Source organism: Patagioenas fasciata, chromosome 1 (genome assembly GCF_037038585.1).
Source record: "Patagioenas fasciata isolate bPatFas1 chromosome 1, bPatFas1.hap1, whole genome shotgun sequence".
In the NCBI taxonomy this organism is placed as follows: domain Eukaryota; kingdom Metazoa; phylum Chordata; class Aves; order Columbiformes; family Columbidae; genus Patagioenas; species Patagioenas fasciata.
In genome coordinates this window covers 24,896,951-24,924,580 of record NC_092520.1, presented here as the reverse complement: position 1 = coordinate 24,924,580, position 27,630 = coordinate 24,896,951, and the positions used below count along the sequence as shown (strand labels likewise).

General features: G+C 38.2%; 1 protein-coding gene across 1 annotated transcript in view; it reads right to left on the bottom strand.

The window, feature by feature from the left end:
• Window positions 1-4,078: 4,078 nt before the first annotated feature.
• B3GLCT (beta 3-glucosyltransferase) overlaps window positions 4,079-27,630 on the bottom strand; it is a 63,336-nt gene continuing 39,784 nt past the window's right edge. Inside the window, exons 7-15 of the mRNA XM_065830036.2 lie at window positions 27,319-27,455; window positions 25,913-25,976; window positions 21,115-21,246; window positions 20,095-20,164; window positions 13,996-14,109; window positions 12,521-12,620; window positions 11,411-11,530; window positions 9,104-9,248; window positions 4,079-5,740 (exon numbers count right to left, since the gene is read on the bottom strand). Coding sequence (XP_065686108.2) covers window positions 5,573-5,740; window positions 9,104-9,248; window positions 11,411-11,530; window positions 12,521-12,620; window positions 13,996-14,109; window positions 20,095-20,164; window positions 21,115-21,246; window positions 25,913-25,976; window positions 27,319-27,455 — 1,050 coding nt within the window. The 3' untranslated portion in view covers window positions 4,079-5,572. The remainder of the gene's footprint in view (window positions 5,741-9,103; window positions 9,249-11,410; window positions 11,531-12,520; window positions 12,621-13,995; window positions 14,110-20,094; window positions 20,165-21,114; window positions 21,247-25,912; window positions 25,977-27,318; window positions 27,456-27,630) is intronic.

The following is a 27,630-nucleotide window of genomic DNA, read 5'->3' as shown; positions in this document are numbered from 1 at the left end:
ATAACCCATCCTGCAGAAAGGTCCTGGTGTGGGGCGCTGGGGCATCGAGGAGCTCGTGTGGCTTCACAGCTCCCAGCACTGCCGGCACCAGCCTTGTGGGGAAGAGAACTCCTGGGGGGCACTCTGGGAATCCTGAGGGGGACTTGCTCTGCACAGCTGTGTAGGTGGGGTGAAGCCTGGGGGTCAGGGACTCTCAGAGGTTTCATGCTGCTGCTGACAGAATCTCTAAAAAGCAGGAGCGTTTTGTATAAATGCTACACCTCAATCTCTTTGACATTTTCCCCTTGGTGCTAATTATTCTTAGCAGCTTCTCACCATGCAGCAAATGCCTGGCAACTGTGACAGTTATTAAAAACCTGTAAACAGGCTCTGGAGGAAAGTGCTTAGAGTCACCTTGCCAGGTTAAAGAGAACCTGTCAAATAAGTAAAAATAAATTGGATCTGAGCCCATGTTAGGCAGCTTCAGAGACTTCTCAGAGGCAGAGGCTCAGGGCAGATCTTATCAATAAGTACCTGACGGAAAGGTGTAGATTAAACAGAGCCAAAGTCTTCTCAGTGATGCCCAGTGACAGGAGAAGAGGCAATGGGCACAAACTGAAACACAGGAAAGTCCAATTAAACATAGGACAACCCTTTTATACTGCGAGGATGATCAACACTGGCACAGGTTGGCCCAAGAGGTGGTGGGTCTATGTTCCTGGAGATACTAAAAAGCCCTCTGGACACAGTCCTAGGCAGCCTGCTGTAGGTGGCCCTGCTTGGACAGGGGGGCTTGACCAGGGGATCTCCAGAGGCACCTGAGCTATTCTGTGATTCTGAATGTCTGTGGGAATGTGCTGTTTTCTTGAGAAACAGCTCTGACAGGCACGCCCAGAGGGCAGTAAAATATGAGGGGTCTGCTCACCCAGAAGCAGCCAGTATAGCATTGGCTCGAGTCCTCTCAGGGACTGAGTGTGATTAATACTGATGGGAGACAATGAATTTCTCACCTGGAGTATTTCAGCCCAGCTAGATCTGAGCTCTGTCATCTTCTTGTTCTCAAGCCAAGAGAAATGGCATGGCTCTGTTCACAGTCCAGCATCAAATGGACTTTGCAGGAGGCATGGAGCTACAGTTTCTGCCACGCACAACTGAAAATTATAGACAAGACCAAGAAACTTTACTGCTTGGAGCTTCAGCTTTCAAGTAACAATTCCCTGAGAGCACATTCTGGGTGATGGTAACATTGTACTGGCTCAAGGCTTGTGCTTCCACACAGCTACTTCCCTCATCTTTCTGCCAGTTTTCTGTGGTTTTACTAATAAATTACTAACTTCAGAGCCAAGTGGCAGCAGGAATTGCTGTGTATCAGAGGACATCACAAATCCTGGGGGAACGATATCACTTCTGAGTTACTGGAGTTGTCTGAATGATAATTTAGATTTATGGGCCCATGTGCTGTCCAGACCAGGAGCTGGTGGACTTATTGCTCCACAGGTTATCTGCAGTAAGTGCACAGGTCCTGTGGTGCACCCAGGACCTCAGTCTTCATGGTGAGATGTCAGGGGAAACGGAACAGGTGATGTGAACATGTAGTTTGAAGGAAACTGTCATAAACACAGGAAAAGCTTCAGATATCTGAAGGGGTATCCTACCAATGAAGAAGTTTACTATAGATGATCTGCTATAATTTGTAATATGTCCAGCATATTATTTTAATCTGTACCTTTCATAAGTAGCTGTGGCAGTAAGACATCCAGAAACTCAAAGGAAATGGCTGTGACAGACTTAGGCCATGCTGAGGTGGGGCATTGTTCAGGAAAAACTGTAACTAGGGCCCACAAAAAAAACACGAGAACTGTGGGATGTGGAGATCTTTAAAAAGTCTTTCCTGGACGGTTATCTGTGGAAATCATCCACAAAGAACAGACTTCCTCAGCCCTAGCAGACAGCACAAAATAACGGAGATGAAAGTCCCATAAAGGAGACCTGGACTTCCCAAGTGGTGGGAAGAACACAGGGTCTTTTAGGCAGCCATGGGTGGCCACCAGGCCTCTGCCAGCTGCTCGCCAACCATGAATGCATTTCATTCAGCTCCTGCACCGTGAAGGAGGACAGGTTTGGATGGTGCTCTGTGAGCAACTTGGGTGGGAGGGGAAGGGGCTTTGGGTTTCTCTTGCCACATTAGGAAGATGGGAAACAGAATTGTTTTGTCCAGGTAGAAGCATGCTGAGTTATGGTGCTCTGCCTGAGGACCCTGGAAGTCAGCCACATGAGGGAGAGACATAAATTACTCCTCCGAAACACAGGATTTGGAAAGACCCCAAGTTCAGCCCTGCCTTCCACAGATTTCTAGTTAGACTTTGGAGCAGACTGACCTCAAATCAATTTGTCCTCAAACATGATTCCCAGGAGATCTTGGGAAAAGAGAAGCGGCATGACTGGCTTTGGAGGCACTTCGAGCAGCCTGTTGTGGCAGCCCTTCCCAGGGCCGGTCTCACTTTCTGGGAATCTAACAGAATGGTGCCTTGGGCCTCTGGCTGAGACATATTCTAATTCCAGCCACGATAACAGAAGTCCTGAACCATGACAAATTAAGGAACTGAAAACAAAGTCATTTGCACTCCTCCCTCCAGGCAGCAGTCATTAAAGTGGTGTTAGGGCAAAGTTTTCCCACACAGAAAGTTACCCTGCTGCAAAAGTTTTCCTGCAAAAAAAGAAAGTTGCCCTGGTAGCAAGCTGCCCGACTCCTGCTCACTTTCCTTCTCACACAGGAAGAGAAAAGGGTCAGTTCCTTAGTGGTCTCTCCATCACTGGGCCTTCTGCAGATGTAGGGAAAGCAAAATGGATTCACAGCCCTCATTCTCATTTGTAATCACACATGGGACTCAAATACTTCAACTCTCATCATTTACATGTCCTGCTATATTGAAGGCATCTGTATTTCAATAGTGCTTTTTGGCTCCTGAAAACAGATTAACCAACCAGTCAAATTATCAAAAGAATGTAATGAAAGAAATATCTTAATATATGGTAATTTTCTGTGCTATAAACATTAAAAACAGTAATTAATGACTCCCGGATTTTCATACCATAATTCTGGAATGTCCCAGAAAAGGGAACTTCAACCAGTCGGTCACCTTTGCAGCCCTGTTTTAATTTGACTGTTACAAAAGTGAGTTGTGAATTCCCCTTCTTTTGCTTTGCTTTAACATTTCACCATCTATAATCCCCTTGATTTTCCTTAGAAGCATTAGTACTGTTCAGGCTCATTAACACACAATTTTGTCTTTAGGTTTCAGATATTAACAGCCTTGATGAGTCTACTAAAACTATATTTAATATTGTTTTCAGAAACTCTCTGGGATCCTCTGCTTGAATTTTTTAGCTCATGGAATAAAAGCTCACTTTCGTCATGTTGCTGCTAGGGTTGCAAAGCATTAGTTATGTCTCAAAGGTCAGAGTTTTGGGGGCAGACTATTTGAGTAAATTCATTGCTTTCAAAACTATGGAGATGAGAATCAGAAGTCTAATGCTTACTAAAATCTCCAGAATCCTTGCAGTAAAACCCAGAGTTAACGGCAAGAGAAAGGATGGACTTGAGCACAGCTCCTACCGCATTTCTCAGACCAGAAGCAGAAGTCCCAAGTAAGCGAGCAGTGAATGAGACGATGGCTCCCAACCTCTAAATAAGACGGAAGCCTCCATGGACCTAAAGCGAGTCATCTTTGCCCAACCTATTCCTCACTCCACAGAGCCCAAGGAGATGTAAAGTATCACTAGTTTGAAGTAGGTAGTGATTGGACTATGTTGCAAGACATTTGGAGAACTTGGTAATGACGTACTTTGTGACAGCACCAAGATTTCCAATCATATGAGATGTCTACTACAAAAACATTTTTTGTTTGCACAAAACTAGACACCTGAAAATTAACCTAACCTGGGGAAGCATGTCGGGACAGAATATGACAAAACAAAAAATGTTTAAGCTGCCTTTTAGCACAACTGACCATAGAATACTATTCAGGTGATAAAATCATGACATGGATGCTTAAACAATCCTGTACTCAGTGTGCAAAGAGGAAGAAGGCACAAAAGGTTAAAGCGGAATGCTTTTATTCAGCTTTCAGCTCTCACAGTTCTAAACAGCAAACATGATTAACAATTTACCCATGGTACTGGAGACCACAGTCCTAGTATCAGTACAATGTCTACTGTTTAAGGCACTGATAGTGGGAAGAAAAAATAAAAAAGACATAACATGGATTGCTCTTATTTGGTTATAATTTGAATCTATTATATGTGCTTGCTACTCAAATGCTTAAAATTCCACAAGCTACATTCAACAACAAAAGTTTATACAACTTCAGTTCCTACTGAAACAGGAATCAACGGCTCCCCTACTTCAACTTAAGAGCAAGTATTGCATCACTTTTGGAACGGAATCAATTTTTAACTTAGTAAAAGAAAACAAAACACAAATTGCACCAGCAATATGGCTTTAAGACCCTGTATTTGGTTACAATATAGCAAGTGAAGTTAAATAACAGCATACAAGTGCCATATACTGTCATCTTAAAAGGAGCAGTTCTACAGTATCAAAATTAGTTTAGAACATCCTAAAGCCAGTTTTTGTACAAACATTTTTACAAAACTGAATTACTCAAAGAAAAAAAACAAGAACATTTTAAATATGAATCACTCTTTACATGTTGTATGCATAAAATTACTTATCTTGATGATATAAATTAGGAATACTACAAACTTTTTAAAGCTGGCATCCATCTACTATTGAAATGCACACATCAGGAATACTGAAGTGTTAGTTCTGCAAAAATCCTTAAGAGTCACATTTCTAGTTGCCAAATAGATACACAGTGACTTAGGTTTCTAAAAGAGCCACAGTGACCTCCCGTGGCCATGTAAGAAATCCCTGTCCTTAACCTTTTTTCTCATTTTTAACATGACATTCCTCACAAATGCTAATAAACTTACAAGGTACAACAGTGGTTCATGCCTTGTCCACCAGTCCCAGCAAACAACAATATTTCTAATTGCAATGAGTATAAAGGAACACAGCCTTCACAGAAACCAGCTCCTGGCCACAGGAACAAAATCATGTCTCCTCTCTGAGTTATCAAGAATCTGGTCCAGAACAGTTTAGAGAACTGTTGTCTGCAGGTCAATGAGAGACGATGGTCAACAGACATTCAACACACATTCAGTATTAGGCTCCCAAACACACAGCTTCAGCTTTTCGCAGAACAAAGGAAGGAAATTTAAATTGATGCTGTCTGACTCAAAATCCAAACCAGAACACAGATGAAGCTGTATGAGACATTTTAAATGTGTGTCAAGTTCATTGGCAGAAAAAAAATCCCCAAACATCTTAAAAAGAAACCAAGTGTAAAAAAAGAATCCAAAAGTCAATTAGGTGTTGCCTTCCATTGCTCTGAAGGAATGTAACCAACAGGAACAAAACATTGTCTTCTATGTCATGAACAGAAGAACAACGTGAGAACAACATAAAAATCACAGTAGTGACTCTCTCTCATCTGCAGTACATTAATCAACACTTACATCCTTCAACTGCTTATAAATCCTCTCTGTTATATCCAACTTTCTTTCCACCAAGTGACTCTTCCGTGTTTGGTGCCAGCCATGTGAAATACACCTTCACTGGATCAATATTCCAATGCTTGTGAAATGATACTGGGATTTGGTGAGAAAGGTAGCCTTTTGGGTAGTCCATTGGTCTTGCCTAAAATGGAAGAATAAACCAAAACCACAAGTACTGAGTGAGGAGGAATAATTTTAGAACAAGAAAGCATCGCTGTTCAGTGGCCTCTGTATCATAACAAAGCAACGTGGTACTGACAAAATACATGAGATGATAGCAAAGGGCGTTTTTACATCATTCTGCTAAATGAACTGATAGGCGTTAGTTTAGCTCGTCAACTCATGCTGCAGTCATCATGCTAAGAAGTACACAGATATTCAATATGCTCTATTTCTCAGGATTAAATGGTCACCATTTATGAAAGCAAGTGATAAACAGTGTAGTTTGTATTGCATCTTTTCAAATATAAAGCTTTGGTTCAATAATGACACAATGATTTTAAGTAATATTCTCTCGCTCCTCCTCTAAAACAGAGTTGCCAGCGCTGCCAGTGTGATTGTCAGATCCTAATAATGCCAGAAGCAGCTGAAATACACGAAGTTTTATGATGGAGAAACACTACCAAAGGTGGGAAATATTGTGGTGCTGGAAAATTGCATTGCTCTTCTTTGTCAGGTTATATCAAAAGAGACAGAATTAACACCACAGCTATACGATGCAGCTGACTTCCTAATGCACCAAGCACGTTTAATTTCCTGACAGTTCAATGGCCTGTAAGTGCATCATCATATAAAAAAGCCACACCTGCAGTGGTCCCTGGTAAAATAACTAGATTTTGCCATTGTAAATAGAGTTTCTGTAAAGAGAAATGTATGAAAGGCACACTTTTTTTTTTCCTAGATGTAAAACATGGGAAGAAAATTGAGTGGTTTGGATTCTGAACCACTGATTTGATGCTTAAGCTACTAACTGATTTAATACTGCACTCTTCACCTACTTACAGTGCTATTAATGAACCCTACACGCTGCATTCTTCATGCAGTTCCGTATACAAAACAGTCATAACCCTGGGCAACAACATTTGATATTAAGAAATCTGAATATGTGGTGGTGTTTTTTTAAAAATTTTGATACTTAAACCACCAAATGCTTATTTTTAAAAATTCCACCGGAGAAATCAAGAGGGAGCCTACCGCCCTCAACACTTTTTAAAAAAAAACTTCAATGAATATTTAGATTTCAAAAACCTGAAGAATTTACTTTGGATAGAGACAGTTTTTAGATATCTGAGACCAAAGATATTCACCATCTGAAAATCAATCAGCTTTATATTGAGCTACAGACAAAATTTTGCTGTTTTGATGATTCTAGAAGAATAAAATGTGCTCTAACAGCTAAAATTTTTATTACATTGCTTACTAAGAATCATACTGCTTTACAAGTAGTTGACCTTAAGATATAAATTCCCTGAATTTCTTCTTCCTTATGTTTTGTGGGTTCATTACTGACATTTTTGCCTTCTTTTTGTGCTAGAATTTGTACTTGGTTTTCTACAAAAGCCGAATACATTGCGATTGCCCAGATTTTGTATTTTATGACCATAACCCTGGCTGCTACTCAACATGGGAAGGTTCCTGTTCTCTTAAAGAGTCTCCTCATGTCAAAAGCCTCTGGAACAGGTTACAGAATATGTCTCTACCTCAGTATGCAGCAAACAGGAAACCAGTGTGAGTGAGCAAACGCTGTCACATCATGGACACTCTAAGGATGAGGATATCTGTGCTTTTGTTTCATAATAGATAATACAATTTTGGATTCATGTACTTCAGGGACCATTGTACATTACAGTATTTCAGTAGAGTCTTTAAAAAATAATTTTCTGATTGACAGAAAATCCAATTTTGGTTTTCTCATTTTTAAACTATTTGTTGCATAATAATGGAATTCACAGAATAAGCACACTCAATTTTTCTACAGTACTTTTCCCCTCCAGGTTAACTTTTGCTCAAGATATGTTAAATTAGAATTTGTTACAAGCAACAGTAAAGATGAATTACAATTCAAGTGTAATTTTCTATGTGGAAAAAAATCAAACTTCTAAGATTTCACTTTTAAAGTGCTTCAGTATCACATGCACAACCTTTAAGGATTTCAAGGAAGTGCTTTGTTCTGTTGTGTAAGGGCCCTTCCTACAAACCTGTAAAATGAGTTCTGTTCTTTCCAACTCTCATTCAATCAGGTGAGTTATTATTTTTTTTTTTTAAAAAAAACACACTGGTGCAAGCACAAAGTATTCAATAACTGTTAATTTTGTAAGATGCATTACTTGCTTTCTTTAATACTTACAATTAGAGGAATAAGCAATGATAAACAAAACAGGAAAGTAAACAGATCAATAATTTTTATATGGACAAGAAATTTAAATATTGAATAGTGCATTCTCAGCCTTCCCATTTCTCTAAATAGCAAATGTAATCAGAAAGAAAATCTTAATAGAGGAAAAACTGATAATTTAAATAGCAAACTTCCCCCCCTGCACTGACAGCTGCTTTGAATTACATGGCAATTTACTAATTTTCAAATAGCCTATTAATCTTAGTTCCTATCCAGATACACAAGGTCTTCCCAGTTTTTAAACTAGATTAACACCTTAAAAACATGGAACACCACACTGATTGAAATGCTGATTTAAAAAAAATGCACTATTTGGTAAAAATCGTAAGTGCTTCTTCTATTTAATACCACGGGAGGAAGGTTTTTATTCGGTTTACAAGGCAGCAAATCTCTCTGGGACTTAATGCATTGTGTTTTCCACTGTGACACTTACACTCGGATTGTTCAATATTCTGGAAGACACAAACAAGATTCAAATCTGTTCCAACTCACTTCTCCCATAATGTAGAACATACTCACAAGGAAATTATGCTTTGTAACCTCTTTTTCCCTTGTACTAGCATAAGGCAATTTGTCATATTTATACCATTCTTTAGAACCCCCCACAAAAGCAACAGTTCCAGGAATATTTTTACATCTTCACTAATGGGATATTTCTGAATAACAAACACTGAATCGATAGCAAAATTGGATATGTAGAGAAGATAAGTTTACAAAAAAATTTTACAGTCAGTGTTCCATTACCTGAATAAAATAGTATCGTGGTCTGGGTTTTTTTCTTTTCTTAGCACACATATCACAAATATTCAAAGTATGTGGCTCCTAATTCTATTAGTTTTTCAAAGTTCCCACCTCTGACTGCATTTTTTATAAAATGTAGTTACAGGATAACTGAAATATCTTATAAACTATTGAAGCACTGTAGTAATCCACGCTTTGAGAATATTCTTACTTCCTTGATCAAACTTGTTCTGGAGAGAAATAAAGTACAGCAGCAGTCTCCTGGCTATAGTTATTACATGTTGATAGGGTTTTGCAGTATTTATGAGTCCTGTGTATACTTAAAAGAATAAAATATATTTTAAATAACAGGAAAAATAACTCTCTGACCTGATGAAAGAGTGGACTATGTGTTATAGGGATTCCTAAGCCACTGAAACACATCCCCAGGACCATATCATCAGGTGCATCCATGCTGTAACACCGGCATTTACTAGCAAGTAGTTTCTGAACAGCTGTTCTGCTGAAAACCATCCTGAATGAAAAAGCAAATGAAAAGTGTAAGACAATAACTACTAGAGAAGCCAAATGACTGTAAATAATAAATATTGCTAAACAATATGAAACTGCAGGACAAAATGTAGCCCTCTGGTGCAACATGTCTGAAATTTCAGAATTGGAGAAGTCAGCACTCACAAGTAGTGCAAGAGGCATTTTCCGAAAGATAATTACTTCATATAATCAAAAATAATTGTACCAATTATGCCAATTGTTGCTATTCCAACAATTACTTGGCTAGCCACAATTTTTGCCACAGCTGACAATTCTTCTTTATTTTGCCCAGGACTTTAAAGGGATATTCTCTCCTATCTTACTCAAATGTATTGTCGTTAGTCACCCTGTAGCAATTAAATGAAAAGAACTCTAAACCTGAACTGTCATGTCTTGAATCCCCTGTTATACCGAGTTCCCTCCATAAGGAAAAAATGTTCCTTGAAGCCATTGCAAGGCCTTCTGTTCATTCTGACTGTCTTGCTCATCTAAATACCAACCAAAGCCTGGAGCTGTTAGATCATTATCACTTAAATAAGCCTTAAATAGACCAGAAACATGATGATATCTTAAATTCAACAGCTGAGGGAATATACTCTTGCCTAGTGTTCCATAGTTGCCTTTTCTGAAGCCACCCAGTCTCACCAGAATACAGGCTACTCTAGATACTACAAGTTATACTAATAAGATTCACACTCTGAAATCGCTACCTGGCTTCTTGAGTTCATTCACTATGTGACAATCCTTTGACACTGGGACATGGCAAAACTTCTACAGGTACTGAATGCTGAGGCAAAAAAACTGACCACGGAATATTGCCGTATTGAAGTTGTAAAATATTCTGTCACTATCACTGCAACTTTGAAAACTGCATGTATCGCAAGAATACATGTGCAATAGGAAGTTGTACACAACTTCCTGAAGTAGATGCAACTTCAATTGTATCTCAGTACTCAGATCAAACAGAGAAGGAAAAATAAGCTAGAGCCTTGGAAAAAAAAAAAATTACAACAAAAAATAGTTGGGACTTGTGACCAGCCACTGTTTCTACACAGAAGGTGTGACGTAAATTGCATACATTTGGGGAAAATACTTGCTAGTTGATTATCTGGACTGTATCCCTTTAGTTATATAGAATTCTTCACTTAGAGCAAACCTTCTCAGAATTAGGGTATGGAGCCAGATGGATGATGTGTGCCTCTATCTGCTCACACCCGAGAATGAAAATAACCCCAAACTTCCACATCTAGGTGGCAGAATAGAAACTAAGAGACAAACACAAAAACCATACAGAAGTATAAGACTGGTAACTCATAAACATAGCATCACCAGTAAAAAGTTTATTTCTTCACTCAAGCATAAACCCCACTTAAGTAAGATCTTATGCAACTATGCAAAAAAATGAGAAAGCCAGTCAACTGATTTTTACTTACTCATGAATGAATAAGAATCTAGTAAGTTGTTACAGCCAGAGAAAGACAGTAAGGACATTCAGATGTCCACACTACTTGCTTTAAACACACAAGATGGACAGATCAGAGTCTTCAAATGGTTCTTACTGCAATATGAGCCAACCTGAAAGTCCATATACTCATTAATTGAAATGAAATTTTACATACAATCATAGGAACTCTTGTGTTTCATCAACAATGATCTCTTTCTATGAGAAACTATTTTCCAAGACATCGATATCAAACTCTTTGCTCATCTACCTCTCCATAAATCATCATGTGAAGTTCAAAAACAAAAGGAGAATCATGATAATGTGCTTACTACACTTTGAGTCACACTGTAAGAGAGTCTCTGAACATGCAGAATGAATTCTATTAGATGGAATAAGGCTGCATGATGTGCACCTGGAGAACGTGTGGTGCTGATAACTGATAATACACACGCAGTGCACAGGACCAGTAGAGCCAGAATGACCACCATCCTCAGCACCAACTGCTTTGCTTTACAGTCTGCTCCCAACAGGCTGCACAACTTCTAACTCATTAGGACATTGGGGTCTTTGAGCGTCATTACATTTTAATCATACTAGGAAGTATCACTCCCTCTGTTGAAAGTGATTTGTGTTGTAATTCAAAATGTTTGCATTCAAAGCAGGGACTGCTGTAGATCTCAGTAGGAGTTTGAACAAATTACCCTCCTCCGCCAGTGATATAACTATATCCTCCTGTTCCCAAGCCGTAACCGTAACGCTCTCCAAGAAACACCGGTTCATTTGGGTCATAGCAGCTGAGTAATTTCCGGAGTCTGAAGATACTATAATATGAAAATCCAGTAAAAAAATAAGCATGTAGACATTCATCTTAAAACAGACATTGCTAGTCTAAATGGCATTCTAGCAAATAGCACAAAAATGATAACAGAAATTTAGCAGCTCTACATAAACAGAGATAGAAACTCTAAACAGATATTTATGATCAGTTATTTACTATGATATATGACTACTGAATTTGGCCAAAAGATTAACTGATTAGCTTAAAATATTTTTCTGGAGAAGCAGGCAAAGTTTCTCAGGAAAACTAAGTCTCACTGCGTAGAAAACATAAAATTATTTTTTTTCCAAACAATGGTAAGATCTTTGCAAACGATCTTCTCACCCCAGGAACTGAAAACAAAAAGGTAGATATGGTTACACAAATATTACAATTCTACAATTATAGCTTCTTCCAAATTATTTTTCTGTCACACGATTTATTGTAAAGTATTGTCTTAAAACATTTACTCTCATGTTCATGATCCTGCTGGTTGATCACTGGGCCTTATTTCACTCATACTGCAGTGCCAGTTTTCATGTTCATGGGATCTAATTCTTTGACAAAAGTAAGTCCCTGAACACTTCTGAGTGGCTCTGACAACTGACCCTACCCGGGGGCACCTTGCTTCAGGCACATTTATGTGAAGAATACATTTTAGAAAGTGTATTAGGAAATAACTAAACCAAATCAGCTCAGACACACCTACAGTGAAGAATCACAATGTGTAATCATAGAATCATTTTGGTCATATTCAGATGATATGATTACACAATAACACCAATATGTATAGCTTCTACCAAGTTAGAAGAACACATTGTTTTTAGTATCAATCAAGGAACACTGATGGAAAGTGACAATTTTTTTCCTTAAAGGAATACAAAGCTACTTAACTAATAAAACAGATGTATGCCTTAAACATAGAAGAGATGAATATTGCTAAAACTGCTATCAATATGAACAGTGGTAATTCCTGAAGTATTACAATGTATACCTTATCAATGTGTCATCATCCACTATGACTAACCAAGGGGTTCTGGGAGAGCTATGATTCAAAAACCTTTCCAAAATGGCAAAAGTTTTCCCACAGTGACCTAAAGGAAGAAAAATAAAAGAATATATACATTTAAATAAAAGGAAATTTTGTAATAAGGAGAATATGATAGAAAAATGTTCTATAAAATACATCAAGATATTTTCATAGTATTTCATAATGTACCAGGCAGGTCCATTACTTTTATATATATAAATATATATATATATATACACACACATATATATAAATATTTAAGTCTACATTAATCTACTGTACTGAACACCAGCAACTCCGTTCCTGATAACTTTGTCCAAGGAAGGGCCTTAACGTTTATCACAAGACTATAATGAAGCCGAGAGGTAAAACACCCTGTACTAGGAGTTGAGAAGTAAAATATCCTTGTTCAGAATGAGTATTAGAGCAAACTCAGCACAATTTGCTTAGTTTAGAACACCAGTAGCCCCCAGGTCCCACTGCTCCCCACAGCAACGCTCACAGGCTGAGCGTGGAAGGTCCCTTCCCCTGGTGTGACCAGAACCACTGAGCACATCATCTACGTGTCATCTCCATGTGCTCAGCAGCTCTGCTGCCTCCTGGAAACACTCACTGGTTGCACATATCCCACTGCACCCAGGCAAACCGAAATCCCTGCCTGTTTTCTTTCTGCATCTCACAGACCCTCTGGAGGACAAAAAAAAAGGGCAGCTGGAAATAATCCAGACATCTGAACAACTGACCTAGTGAGCCAGATAGAGCTAAGAGGCTTGGACACCTCTAATCCAGATGGCAATAACCTCTAGCAGAGACTAAAAGCCTAAGAATGATAGATCAAATGAAAGAAAAAACACTAAAGTTAATGAACTCACGGAAGCCATCATGTCCATACCCTTTTTTCTATTCAAACAAAAAGGATATTACTTTAAAACCACATTATTCATCATAAAAAGGTCTTCTAATCTTAACATTTAGTTTTTGTGTTACATCAAGACATACTAGGCACCAACATGTACTATAATACTTCAAAAACCATATGACGAATAGTTTATGCTCAGTAACCAGCTAGCACTGTCTGAGGTCTTCTGACATAAATCAATGACTCCTGCTACTATTGATGATATTACTCAAGATGGTCAATAACTCAAGAGTTACTACACCAAGTTTTGTCTCTTGGAGTGTTTCAGTGTACCATGCTTTCATACTCATAGCATTTGGGTTTCTACTACAAAGAACTTTCTACATACACGGGTCAACTGTATTCTCCATCCATTTCCTGTGTGGCAAAAGCATTTTTTTTTTACTTTAGGCAGCACAAATGTGCTATAGAAATAAAGAATTTCTAAATTATATGCTAAACATTAAATATATGTATCAACTCTAAAACATCCATCTGTAAACAGTTATTTGTACAAAACTGACAACAGTCAGTAGCTCACCTCTGTCCGTATTAGGTATGCCTAAATCTATAGTAGGAATGGCGGTGTCTGCATAGTCACTGTAGTATTCAAAAAGGGCAGCTTCTCTTTCCCAAGTCTGCTTTACAACTGGTACTGCAAAACAATCATTGACATTGAAACGTAAGTAACTTAGTTAAAATAAGCACCCGATCAAAGCGTTTATGCACCTTATTGATTGACATATTCCTTTGCATGGTAATGAAAATGCTGTTTCAAATACAGCACCATGGTTCTAAATGTTCATTCTTTTTTCTTTCCTACAATACATAGAGACAAAATATTTTACATTTTTATGAAAGCCAGTCAGGGAAATTTTACTTATCTAGCAATATATTCTTTTAACTTACTATAACTTCATTTTGCATTGAAAATGTGATGTTTACAGTTATGCTAACCAAAGTATGGTATTCATTACTTTTACACTTGCTGTGGTAGACTTTATAGCACACATCAGCCTGAACACTATCAGAGATCAATCATACTTCCAATACTGAAACTGTCACATTTTAAAACCAGCACATCCAACTGTACATCATGTAAAATATTCTGAATCAGAAACAGACCAAATGCACCTTTTGAAATATCACACATGTTGTAGACAGCATATCTGACAGCAATGTCATGTTAATGCTCAAAAGCATCTGTCGTCTGTGGAGACTCACTCACTCAAAAGGACATTTATAAATGTCATACAAGCAATTTTTATCCCGTGGAGAGTCTTTTCAAACCAAGACTGCTTACTGATTCTGTACAAGAACAATCCTTTTCTCATTAGTTTGCCATTTGACATAAACATTTAACATTCATCATACAAAATTCTAAGAATGATGCTATAAATGTTTAAATTATATCCAGAAGTGAGTAAATTATGGGTAATACAAAAAAGAGTCAAACATCCGTAAGGTGTTTGGAAAAGAATGATTAAAATCAATTATTTCTTCCATTTTAAAAAATAAATGGTCAGGATTTAGATGAGCTGGTGGAGAGCAGGATCTGCTGGTTGCGACTGTGTGGAGCTGGACTCCAGCAGGCTACTGATGGGTGAAAGCCTCATTAACGCGTCTCTCAGGCTCCACCCTTCATGCTCTGATGCCATCCAATGTATGAAACAGTGAAGTTCATGGACAGGTCTTCTGAATTTAGATCACAGAAAAACATCGTTCACAATAAGTAGGCTTCCTGCCTTCTCCAAAAGGTTCATTCATTCACATCATATTCTGGATGTCACGGCATCCATGAACCAGAAAAAAGGCTGTATCCCAACATATGTTTCTATGGCCCCCACACTCCTTTTCCAGCTGAAGCTCTGACTGAAGGGACAGCCCCTACATCAATAAACCATGCGTGAAGACCTACAAGTAACACAATGTCAGGTGAGTGTCATGAGTCTCTCTCCAGCTTGGAAACACTGGAGTAGGCAAATATTCCTGGGAGCATGAGTAGATCCCAGGGTGACTATGAGTCACAGATATGATATAGGTAAAAACATTCTTGTGTGTCATGCAAGGTATCTCCATAGGAAAGGCAAGCTTTGTGCAAAAGCCCTGGTGAGAACTCAACTGTACTGCTAGGGACCTGTCTCATTTCTCAGGTTCAAGAAAGAACAATCCCATCTGGGATGAAGGCAACGACTAAGCAGTTGACTAGGAGCATGGAGGGCGTATAGAAGGAGATGACTAGCAGGGGCAAGACAAAGGCTGAGAGAGCTGCCATTGCTTTCAAGAAAGACATCAAGGATGAAGGCTACTGAAGTGCAAGGAAAAAGATGGTCAAAACCACAAAACAACTTAAGAACTTATCTCAAAGAGGATGACCTGACCATGAACAGGCTAGCAGCACATGTCATAGAATCACAGAATGATTTTGGCTGGAAGAGACCCTTAAGATTATCAAGTCTTGCCAGGGCTCCTCTGGGCCATTTTGGCTAGGGGCCTGATGCTTCTGTTCCACGAAGGTGGCCCTCACGCCCCATATCTGAGGGGAAGAAGCTTTCTAGACTCTCAGGGTGGGCCCCAAGAGAGACCCTCAGGGTTTGCTTCTTGTCCTCTGTAGCATTGAGCATAGGCCCTTGTCATAGCTCCTCTGGGCCATCTTGGCGAGGTTCTCGTCTGCTGCTCTTGCACCTCCAAGACACTACTTGTGCGCTGATGCTCTTGGGCTCTCTTGCCCATTGCAAATTTGGAGTGGGAGCCAGTTCTGCTCTTCCCTGGGCTCCATTTCCCCAGATGTTCCTGCCTGTGCTTGGAAGGACTCCTGGCTGGCAGCAGTTTTCAGCTCTGCCTGCACAAATGTGCCTTCCATGTATCACTGACCAAGTAGCACAGAGGAGCAAGTTTTGGGAGACAAAAAGGATGTTTGTCACAGTGTGCCCTGGCAGTCAAGAGGGCCAACTGTGTCCTGGGTGCATCCAGCACAGCATAACCAGCCAGGCAGGGAGGTGATTGTCCCACTCTGCTCTGCACTGGTGCGGTCTCACCTGGGTGCATTTCTGGGCAACACAGGATAAAAAGGATATAAAGCTACTGGAGAGTGTCCAGAAGAGGGCTATAAAGTTGGTGAAGAGTTTGGAGTGGAAGCCATATGAAGAACGGCTGAAGTCACTTGGTTTGTTCAGCCTGGAGGAGATTGAGGGGAGACCTCATGGCGGTCTTACAGGGGAGGAGGAGAGGCAGGTGCTGATCTCTCCTCTCTGGTGACCAGTCACAGAACCTGAGGGAATGGCAGGAAGATGTGCCAGGGGAGGTTTAGGTTGGACATTAGGAAAAGGTTCTTCCCCCAGAGGGTGGTGGAGCACTGGAACAGGCTCCCCAGGGAGGTGTCACAGCCCTAAGCCTGACAGTGTTCAAGAGGAGACTGGACAGCACCCTCAGACACATGGTGTGAACTGTGGGGTTGTCATGTGCAGGGACAGGAGTTGGACTTGATCCTTGTGGGTCCTTACAACTCAGGACATTGTATGATTCTACTATCATTGTTTGTCTGCTTTATGTTGCCACCATCTATTAGGTCTCATTAGTAGTAGCGAGCTCTTTTAATGGAGGAAATATTTACAGAACTTCCCATTATTCCTATATAATTCTCAGACTTGTGAACAACTCATTTTAGCCCCTTGCTGGAATCATCCATCACCTAATGTGATGTTTCTGTCTACCTACTTGCTTACTTTCTCTGCTCTGATCATGCAGAGACTTGTAAGATTTATTATTCTTGACTGTCAGTTTGATAAGATTAAAACTAACTGAAAGGTGACTGTTGAGGTAGAGTATTAAGAACTCTGTGTACTAATGTAAAGGCTTTAATGGTTGGAAAAACTGTAATTTCACTTCTCTAGCATTGTGCAATGGATGATATTGCTTTTAAAAGTTTTAGACATTTAAAACTCCTCTCAAAGGGAATTATGTACAAAAAAATATGTTCATACAACATGACAGTGGAGTTTTGAAACAAAGCCAGGAATTTCACAATACATTAACTCTACCTCCTATGTACTAAAAAGTCACATTACATCATATAACAACTGCATAATCATGCATTAATTGACAGATGATACCATGAAAACTCCCCCCCCCAAAAAAAAAACAAACCTAAAAAACCAAGTAGGCAGGTAATTATTTTCTGGTTTTGTGGAAAGGTTCTTTTTAAAAAAAATGTTTCTCAGAAGAACAAAATCAGAAAGCTTTCAGAAAAAGAAATATCAAAGATACACAAAATACTTCCAACCTTCACCCGACGGAAGAGTCGCACCTGTAAAGGCTGTTTCACCTTTCTCCAGCCAAGGAGCTCAGCACCAGCAGGGTGCTCTGACATACAGAACTGTTTGCGATTAGGGACTGAGCCTCTCAGTTTCTTCAGTGGAGTGCCGCTTCTTTGTATAAAGAAGAAAAGTTCACTGAAGCAAGGACCCAAGTCTCATCTCAGCTAATTGGTCGAAAAAGGGGCCTATTACCTAAAATGTCTTTCTCTGTTCCTTGCTTGTTTTGAAGTGTCACCATCCAGACTAAAATCTATTGTGAACTGAATCCCACAATACTTAGTAATTTCTAACAACTCATATGTTCCAAAGAACAACTATGTGAAATTTCTGACTAGCTGTTCATGCATATATTTATCAATATGTATTAATACTTGTGATCACATGGAAGTTTTAATACTGCACTACAGAGATACTTATAAAGGGTCAGCTCTAAGCTCTTAATTATACTTTATTTGTGCTACTTCTAGAACCTCAATGCATGTTCACAGTCTTTAAATTTTCTTATGTAACCATATACAGTGTGTTTAAGGAGAACTGCATCTGAAGTATATTCTGAAGTAAAATGTAATAGCTTTTGCACATCGAATTCCAAGCCTTAATGTTGAACTAACATAGTTCTTTGGCATACAATAAAAATGACTTACCAGGTAAAAGGAGCTCTCTGAAGTTGGCACCCATTAATCTTTCAAAATCTTGAGTAAGATTATCCTCTATTGCATAACACTGGAAGCTGTGAGGAAAGTTCAAGAATTTTCCTCAGTCTTCAACAGGTGTTTCTTGAAGGATGTTCACATGATCTTTTTGATACCTCATGTTCTTTTCTGACTTTCAGGGCTTGGTAGGGGTTTTTTGGTTTTAATTTTGATGTAAGAAAATTAACATGGATCCAGAAAGGAGAACTCTTCAGTGAACTCCAATTACAGGACAGTCAATTTTGTTTTGTCAAAAGCTACTTCAAAGATAGCCTAATGATTAGGTCATTAAAATACTAGAAATGTGCCTTCATTGAGTGCAGTAGCATTAAGGAAAAAAAAATCCATAAACCTTATTGTGAGGAAAAAAAAAAGTAACTGGCAAATAGTCTAAATTCAGAAGTGACAGAATCTACAGTTCTTAGGAGACTTCATTAAGAACTGAGTTTTTATCTTCATCCTGTCCCCTGACAACAAGTGTGACAACTTTGGTACAGCTACTAGCCATTACTTCATTTTCTTTTTTTTTCCAATAAGAAATTTGCTTTAAATTAAGTTTATGAACAAATTAAGCCTAATGGTGACAATATTATGTATCTGGAGTATTCATGGACATACAAAATTCAAGCAAACTCCTGGAAATAAATCCATTCCCTAATTTCCTTATAAACAAAATGTCTAGAAGTAAACTAGAATGGACCAGTAGCTGGTATCAAGTAGGTACAGTGTCTTCTGTTGAATCAGCGGATTTGGAACTTTTCCTTCCAAGTTTTGTAGACACCAGATCTACCTCAGCTGAGTCTCACTGTATCAGCTGAAGCTGAGTGTCTCCACCATTATTTTCTGTGCCTCTGAGAAGGAAATTAGTACTCACTGGACATAACTTGTTCAGCTGTAATGGTTTTTTTTTTGGTTGTTGATTTGACCATGGGTATCATGGTCATATTTTCATAGTGACTGTCATTACTTGTTTAACACTCCAGTTTCCAGATGAAACCCGCTAGAGTGTCAGACACCTGGGGGACTCTTGATGTGGGCCATGGCCTGGGTAAAGTACTATACATGACCGGGTCCCTACAAGAGACAAAATTTCCCATTCTAAGCACTGTAAACCACCTGTGCAAATCCAATTGCACAGGGTGACCAGAGACAGAAGGAATATGGCAGCATAAGGTGTTCAAAATTCTACAGGAGGGAAGGGCAGGAGAAAAGGATGGAGGTGGGGAGAGAGCCTTCAGCTTAATTAGATTTCTAGATCAGCCACCAGACAGCTGCACCATTCTCACTGCTAGTACAAGGAACAGAACTGAACCAAAGGATATTAATAGCTGCTATATTAATTAATATTGCAACAACTCCAATTTGCAATAATATAAGCTAACTTCATGCATAATTTTAATTTAGGTATTCAATTTCAAGATTTTTGCCAAACAGCCACTAATGATGAAACATCAAGCGACCACAACTTTTCATCTTAAACACTTCACAGCTTTCATGTTTCCCAGTGGATTTTGCAAACACTTAGTCCCAAACAGCTGCAGAGACAGCATATATCAGCTCGGTTTTTAAATATTAATTTCATAAACTATATTGCGTAGAATGTAATACTACCTTGATTTACCAACAACTTACTTCTGTCTGCATGAAATTTCTGACATGTTTTTACAGCAACAAAGACATCTTCCTTTTTCACTGGCTCTCCCTATATGAACAGAACAAAAAAAAAAAAAAAGAAATTACAGGGCTTGCCTGTAACATGTTACAGTATTTGTATGTCCATGCATACAACAAAACAGAAAATGCCTTTTCTTGTGTAGCATATCAAGTAGAATAATGTATCAGTAATACAGTAGAAAGTACGTTCTTGTCTCTTGGAAAAAAAGGTCACCAGAAGTTTAAAATTCCTAAAATAACACTAGTTAAATACTTTTTCCATTGATCTAGTACTCTAACATGAGCTAAAACACATACCGTTAGGCAAGGAGAATGAGTAGTAGAGCTTGAGCTAAGAATGATTCATCTGAAAAATACTGGGTTTTAATATTTCTTTGAAATTAATCACTATGAGAACATGTTCAACTGTATAATACTTGGATAAAGAAACTTAAATGCTGCACAGTATAAATCTTTGAATTTTCTCAATTCTAAAAAAATCATTTAACATTTTCATTCGTTTTCCTTTTCAGCTCCTAGAATTTTGCTCTCCTGGCCTCTAGCAGCAGTTAACCCATAATATCATAAATGTATTCTCCTAGATGTAGAAGAGATGGGTTGTAATTTAATGCACGAAATACTGTATTACATTTTATTTTTAGCCTCAACAATTTTAAATTCCCATCTGCGAAAAAAGATTATCTATACTACAGTATCTCAGAGAACTGTAAGGAAAAATACTTTATAGATCACGAGCTGCTCAAACACTGTAGTAAAAAGACTCATTAGAGCATATGCAATATTTGTTTGCCAGGAAATATCCTGTGCCACAGAAGGCTGAAATTATATCCAAACCCAGATAAATGACAGAACAACCTTTCTTTTTAACTTATAAAAAATTTTTTTCTTAAGGTTTGGAATTTTTGAAGTTAAGTATTATACATTTTAGTAAGAGTCTTACATTTACTAAGCAAGTGGCATTTAAAATATGGTACTTACACAAAGTGGCAGAAAATTACTGAATGTTGTTGCACAATGATCAACCTTATCTGAGTTCACATCATCTGTGCAGAACTCAGGCACTGGAGTTAGATGTGGTCCTTCCCCTTTCTGCCAAATATACAGGGCAATCTATCAAAATAGAAATCAGTAATGAAACTGGATAAAGACTCTCAGGGCATGAAAAGAGATCATATTACAGGACAAACTTAGCAGGAAAATTGAAGCTGTATACCTATACAATTAGTTTCATATATTTAATCGTGTCAAAACAACCCATCTTTAACTTTTATAAGAAGTGGTAGAGTAAATATTTCTACCTTCTTTTAAATTAAACAAAAATCCTTATTGTATTGCTCTTTATAAATGATTTTGATAATTTGGAATAGCCTGTTTCATCCTGTGTGGCAATTTTCAGCTTTTCAAAATAGACCCATTCTCTTACAACAATTCAAAATGCTCAAAATCAGTAATGAAACCCTGAGAGGCTGTAAAATACAATGAAGGATAATATAATAGATATGCTGTGCTATCTTATAGTAGTCTTCTGTCCATTGTAAATGCAACAATAAGAAGCCAGCCAAAATTTATAGAGAAAAATGAAGAAGCAAATCAGTGATGTCTGAAGAAGAGAAAAAACCTTTTTGTATTTATATTCGATTAATAATAAAAATATTTCAATCTGTACTTCATGACACATCAGGAACACTTACATTTGTCCAGCATTCCTACTGCAATACTTCTACACTGGTTATAATTTTGACAGGCTAAGTGTTCAGGCAGGAAACTTCTACACTAGGTGCCTATCTCAGACCAGTTAAAAGATTCCCTTCATTTCACATAAAACTGTTCAGAAACTTGTAAGGACAAAACAAAGTTCTTAAAAATCTAAAAGGCACAAAATAGTATCTCAGTATGAATGTGGATCCACAGCTTCCCAGCTGCACTGCCATACACTCCCGATTCTGAATGCTTTGTGTCCCCTGAGGACTGGCCGAAGATGTGAAAGCTTTTTTGGACAAGAGCTGTTTGAGCTTATGCTCAAGATGTAGGAGATCTGGGTTCTAGGTTGGCTTCTCCCTGACTCAGAAGTTACAGCTTCTGGTTTTCAAAAGGATGCTCACGCCAACAAACCACAGATATTCTGGCACACAGACCCTCTGTGCTACCTCATGAAACCGAGTTGCTGTGCAAAACGTAACATTCATGGAACCAATGAGACAGGGTAGGGAAGGGGAGCCTGGCTGCACTGCACAGGGGGAACAGGACTGCTCCAAGGGAGGAAAACCAGGCCTAGCTTCTAGGTCCTGTGTCCCTTGTTATTTACACAAATTCCCACTGACTCTTGCATGGAAAACAAGTTACGTGCTTCACTGCAATATGGGACCAGACCCAGCACCCAGCAAAGGCAAAGAAAAGGAGTCTCCTTTTCACTGTTCTATGCCTACTTAGGAACTGTTAGCTTTAAACCCCGCCACAGCCAGAATTCAGCTCCTCTTTTAGAAAATAATGCAATCATCAAGCTGTTATTAAGAGGACAAAATATTTCCTTCTCCACAGTATTCAGGAAGAACTGGGCATAAACCAAGAGCAGTAACTATGGTCTGGACAAGCCCAAATCATCAAATCAGTTACAGACTTCTAAGTCATAGATGATTAAATTCCTGCCCATCTCATTTAGGTCTCAACATCCTCAGAAAATCCTGACTACCTGCACACAGCCATTTCTGGAACTCAGAGGGAATAAAATATAATTCCCAGTTTGTTACAGGCCCTGGTATGACTGGGGACAGGATTGAGAACACAATCATATTTTTGAAACTTAAGTTTCCAGATCTGAAAGATTTTTGATAGGGTACAGTCACATACCAGAACACAATCAACTGATGACATTTTAGCAAATTGCTGATTGTAACTGGGCTGTCATAAACAACACATGCACTCTTAGACCACTTCAACCACAAAATAAAAACACTTGGTTTGATTGCACTTGAAAGAGTTTAAATTACTGTATTTTTCCTTGTAATTGAGCAGATGCAGATGACTGGGAGCTCTGGGCACATAGTCACTACTACTGCTCAGCTGGTAGTGGCTTGTTAAACCACTGTAACTCAGCTGCAGGTTCTTTCCATACAATGAGTTTTGTAGTTTGCAAGTTCTCACCATTGTTAAGTGCTCTGTTCATTTGCTGGTTTTGCAATGCTTCTGAAAACACAGATCTCAGTATCACAGATGAGTTCAACAAGGTACTAAAGGGAAAGGTCACGCTACAGGGAGAAAATGCATGAGTAGCTCCATCCCAGCAGAACCACTCCAGTCCACTCAAGTGTTAGAAACCAGCACTGAAGTAACTCTTTTCCCTCTAATGACAGCATTTCTATGAAATATATTGATAGTGCCTCGAGTGTGGCAGTGACATGTAACACAGACATGCTGGTGGTAAGGAACAGCCAATAAACATATACACATCCACAAGGTTATCTTTATGCCTTGTCATCACATTCACATTATGGGATGTAAGTTGTTCTTCACCCTGCCTTGTAGCTGGAAGATGACATAACAGCAAGGAATGCGATTTCTAAAGAGCTTCTACTACATCTTAAGATTGTGTTAGTTCAGAATTCAGCTATTCAGAATTAACACCTATCATATGAACCAATAAGGAGCCAATGCTCCTGTAGCATAAAAAATATTTTACAATTTTAACTTAATATGAATTATTTATGAAACTATGCTAATACCTCCCACTGAGTAATGAAGTCTTCAATAGAAAGCCTTAGAATGGTGTGAAGCTATCCTATTTCAGATGTGAGGTTAGAGTGCCTTTTTGAGCTACAGAACATGATGACAGATTGTTCCTAAAACAACAGAAATGTATTTACAATAAAAAGACAAAAAATAGTCTTAGTTTAAATTCAAATCTCATGTCAGATATACAAAAAAATCCACTATTCACTTCCAGTTTTCCATAAGCATCAGGGAACATGCTATGTATTGTGCAGTTTACAAAAAGTCTGACCATATTTGCAAGATAGGCCTTCCGGATGGAAAGTGATAGAAATGGTAAGGATATAAGAAACAGGGACCTGGAAAGTAGTGGAGTGAAAAACACCTGATACAGAGCACAATAAAGCACAAAAAAGTAGATGCACATGTCATTAGGACTCTGTCAAACTGAACATTTCTTCAAACATTTATCATCCTTCATAAATTTAAACATTACACAATCGTTAAAGATCACAGATTATATGCTTTGATTTGTTGTCAATCTTGATTCACACAAGGACATCGAGATAAAATGATTTGAGAAGCACAAGATGGTGATTTATAAAATAAATGAGGGAGAAAAGAACTGTCTCTAGGGAGACATGAGACTGTGAAGAAAGAATAACTACAGTGCTAAAATAGGTTATCAGTGGCAATAAATTTGAAATGAAACATATACAAAGAACTACTACCAGAATAAGAAGTGGATGCCGTCATTTTGTAGTTGAGTGATCAGTTCTTTTCCATTAAGCAATCTGTGGCACATAAAATAAATGCCTGCTAATGATTTTTTTTTTAATGGCACTACGTTTAGAAGCTTTGTCAGTGCTGAGGTAGACTGGAATATTGGAAATACATGAATGACTTTGAGGTAACTTACAAAAAGAAGATTAACAGCGTGAAGCCCAAGGTCTTGGATTTAGAAAAATTAACAAGAGGAAAAAACCAACTTGTTGACTCGCTTCACATAGCAAAATGAAAGCTGAGAGGGGCCCAATTGCTTTTGAGAAATATATCAGTCAAGGAGGGGAAACTATGTGAAAGAATAGTGTTGTCGGCACAAAACCAAATTCATTTAAATATGCTACCAATTTATACTCTATAAATAACCTGTAGATTTATGTTGGAAATGAGAAGGTTTATAACCATCACAGAATAAAGATCTGGAACAACAGCAGCATTTTTAAGTGGTTTGGTTTTTTGTTTTGTTCTGGGTTTTCTTCATTTGTTTGTGTTTTGTTTGTTTGTTTGTTTTAAAATAGTTGACTTTCAGGATAAAAAAAAAAAATATTCAACATGATTCAAACTGTGAAGCCAAAATCAGCAAGTTATTCCAGATTCATCCTCCCCTTCCACCCTGGTTCAGAAGTTCACTTTGGTGACAGTACAAAACCCTGGCTGCGCATTTTGAAGACAGAAAAAACAAAAAAGCTTCAGAAAAAGCAGCACTGATATTCTTTCAGATCCCTCCACTCCTTTCTTCCCATGTTCCTTTTGGTCAACTCACTTACTCTCTGGAAGACCTAGTGGGTACCTGTTAAAACTGCTGCAAAACAAAGGCAATAAAGAAAAAATTCCAGACTTCCATGCTGCAAGTTGCAGAGTTGATTGTTCACACAACAGTTCGGTTCCTCAGAGTATGTAATCCAAACTACATCATATTCAGCTCCTAGAGTCTGATTTAGAAAGTGAGTGAGGCCAGCTCATATCTGAGACACTGTTCACACCAGCTTATGTTTCATGACTTTGACATCTCTCTCTTTCTTTCTAAAGCAAGCCTTAGCAGATACCGTACTGTAAACAATCACCTATGTCTTCATATATGAATGCAATTTTATTAATGAATTCTTCTATGATTGAAATACAGTTTTAAAGTATTACAATATTCTAAAGGAAGGGAAAGAAATTAAGCATGCCATTTCAGTCAAATTTTTTAGCAACGTCTAAGAAAGAAAATATTTTCATTATCATTTATCACCACCCAAACATACAGATTTGAGACTGTTTCTTCTTTCATCGCAATACTGCTTACCTCATGCTTTAAATCTATTGTAAAGTCTGACTTCAGCGGTTCACTTTTCAACTTCTTTGCAAGCCTATTCAATTAAAAACGAAGAAATTTACTAAAAAAATCATACTAAAAAAAAATCAATCACTAGTGTATGCAGCAGAGTGTGGCTGGTATTATTGACCATCTTGCAAGGGAAAAAAAAAAATCACAGTATTTATTGCCCCAAGAACCAACTTATACTTCTTTTTCATATATTTTTATTTTTTTAAAATATCTGAACACAGTGTGATAATGTTAATATTCATTTTCAGCACACACATTTTGATAGATTCTTCCTGACCAGGAAGAAATTAGCATCCGGAGTAGATGAAGAGTCCGGTGTAACATTTTCAACAGAATAAAAGCAACAGCATGTTTGAAGCTCAATATTGATCAGCATCTCAAACTTCAGACAATATTCGCTTGTTGTGCATTCTAAAGCAGAGTATTTAGGCACCTTCAATTTATGAGAACGTCAATCCTTGCTACAGCAAGATACATTCAACTTCTGAAATCTATGAACTTTTCAGATCTCATTTAAAAACTGAGCGTCTAATCTGAAATAAACATCTAGGCTGTCTCTATAGCGTGAGAAACACTTCTGGAGGGCAATGCAGTCACTCCAAGATCCAGGAATAGAGCTGCTGAGGGAGATCACATTTCTAACATGACAAGAGATTGCATTGAACTAGTTGAACAACTAGTACGGGTCAACTATTAACTAACTGATGTGACGTTAACTTTTAGACAGGAAGAGTGAAGCAAAAGAAATCACATGCACAGCAAATCTATTTCTGTACCCTTGTCTACTAATGAATTCTTAAGTGTTTATTCATAATAACTATGCTTGGAATGTGTAGAATAAAGATGAAAGGTAATTTTATCAAAGAAGTATTTTCCAGGTAAGTTTATAGCGGTAGCACAAGGCTCTGCAGGCACAGCCAGGGCTAGCTGCACATTACTGTGCCAGACTGAATGCCTTGCTATGCACCTCAGATCCTCAAACTAAAGCTGACATCCAGGTATTGGGATGGATGCTGGTACCACAGGTGGCAGCAGCAAGAGCTCAGTGTGGGCTCTGAAGTCAAACCCACTGGAGAACAGCTGAGTTCATCCCAAGCTGTCTGCCACAATTAGGCTGCAACCACTGACTTCAATTCAAACACAGCTCAAAATTAAAACTTGACTTTGCATATCTTATCTACATGATCTGCAATAAGACCTTCAACTGTGCTGCAGGAACACCTTAATATTTAATGGAAAGCATTAATCCATATGAAATCATAACTCATTAAAATAATATTGATTAGCATCTAGAAAAACTGTATAAATTAAGGATTCTCAATTACTGCCAATAAACAAGAAGTGATTAAAAATTCAGTTCTTACTTGTTAACAAGTGGAATGCTAAGTGCCCAACCAGCAGCAAAATCTGGAAATTTAAAGACTGTAGGATTTTCAGCAAAGGCATAATGGTGAATTATTGTAGATTCTTCATCATATAATGCTTTTCCTAAAAACCACTCCTGTAAAGGAATATAGGAAACAGTTTTGTTCATCTACAGCATCCTTTTAGTGAAGATGTTGACTGCATTCATGCTGAATAAAGCAAACCTGAAAACAAAAACAAGGGAAGTGCGTTGTTCACAATGATCCGGACAAAAACTGAACTTGGTAAGAAACGAAACTAAAGGCAGTTCT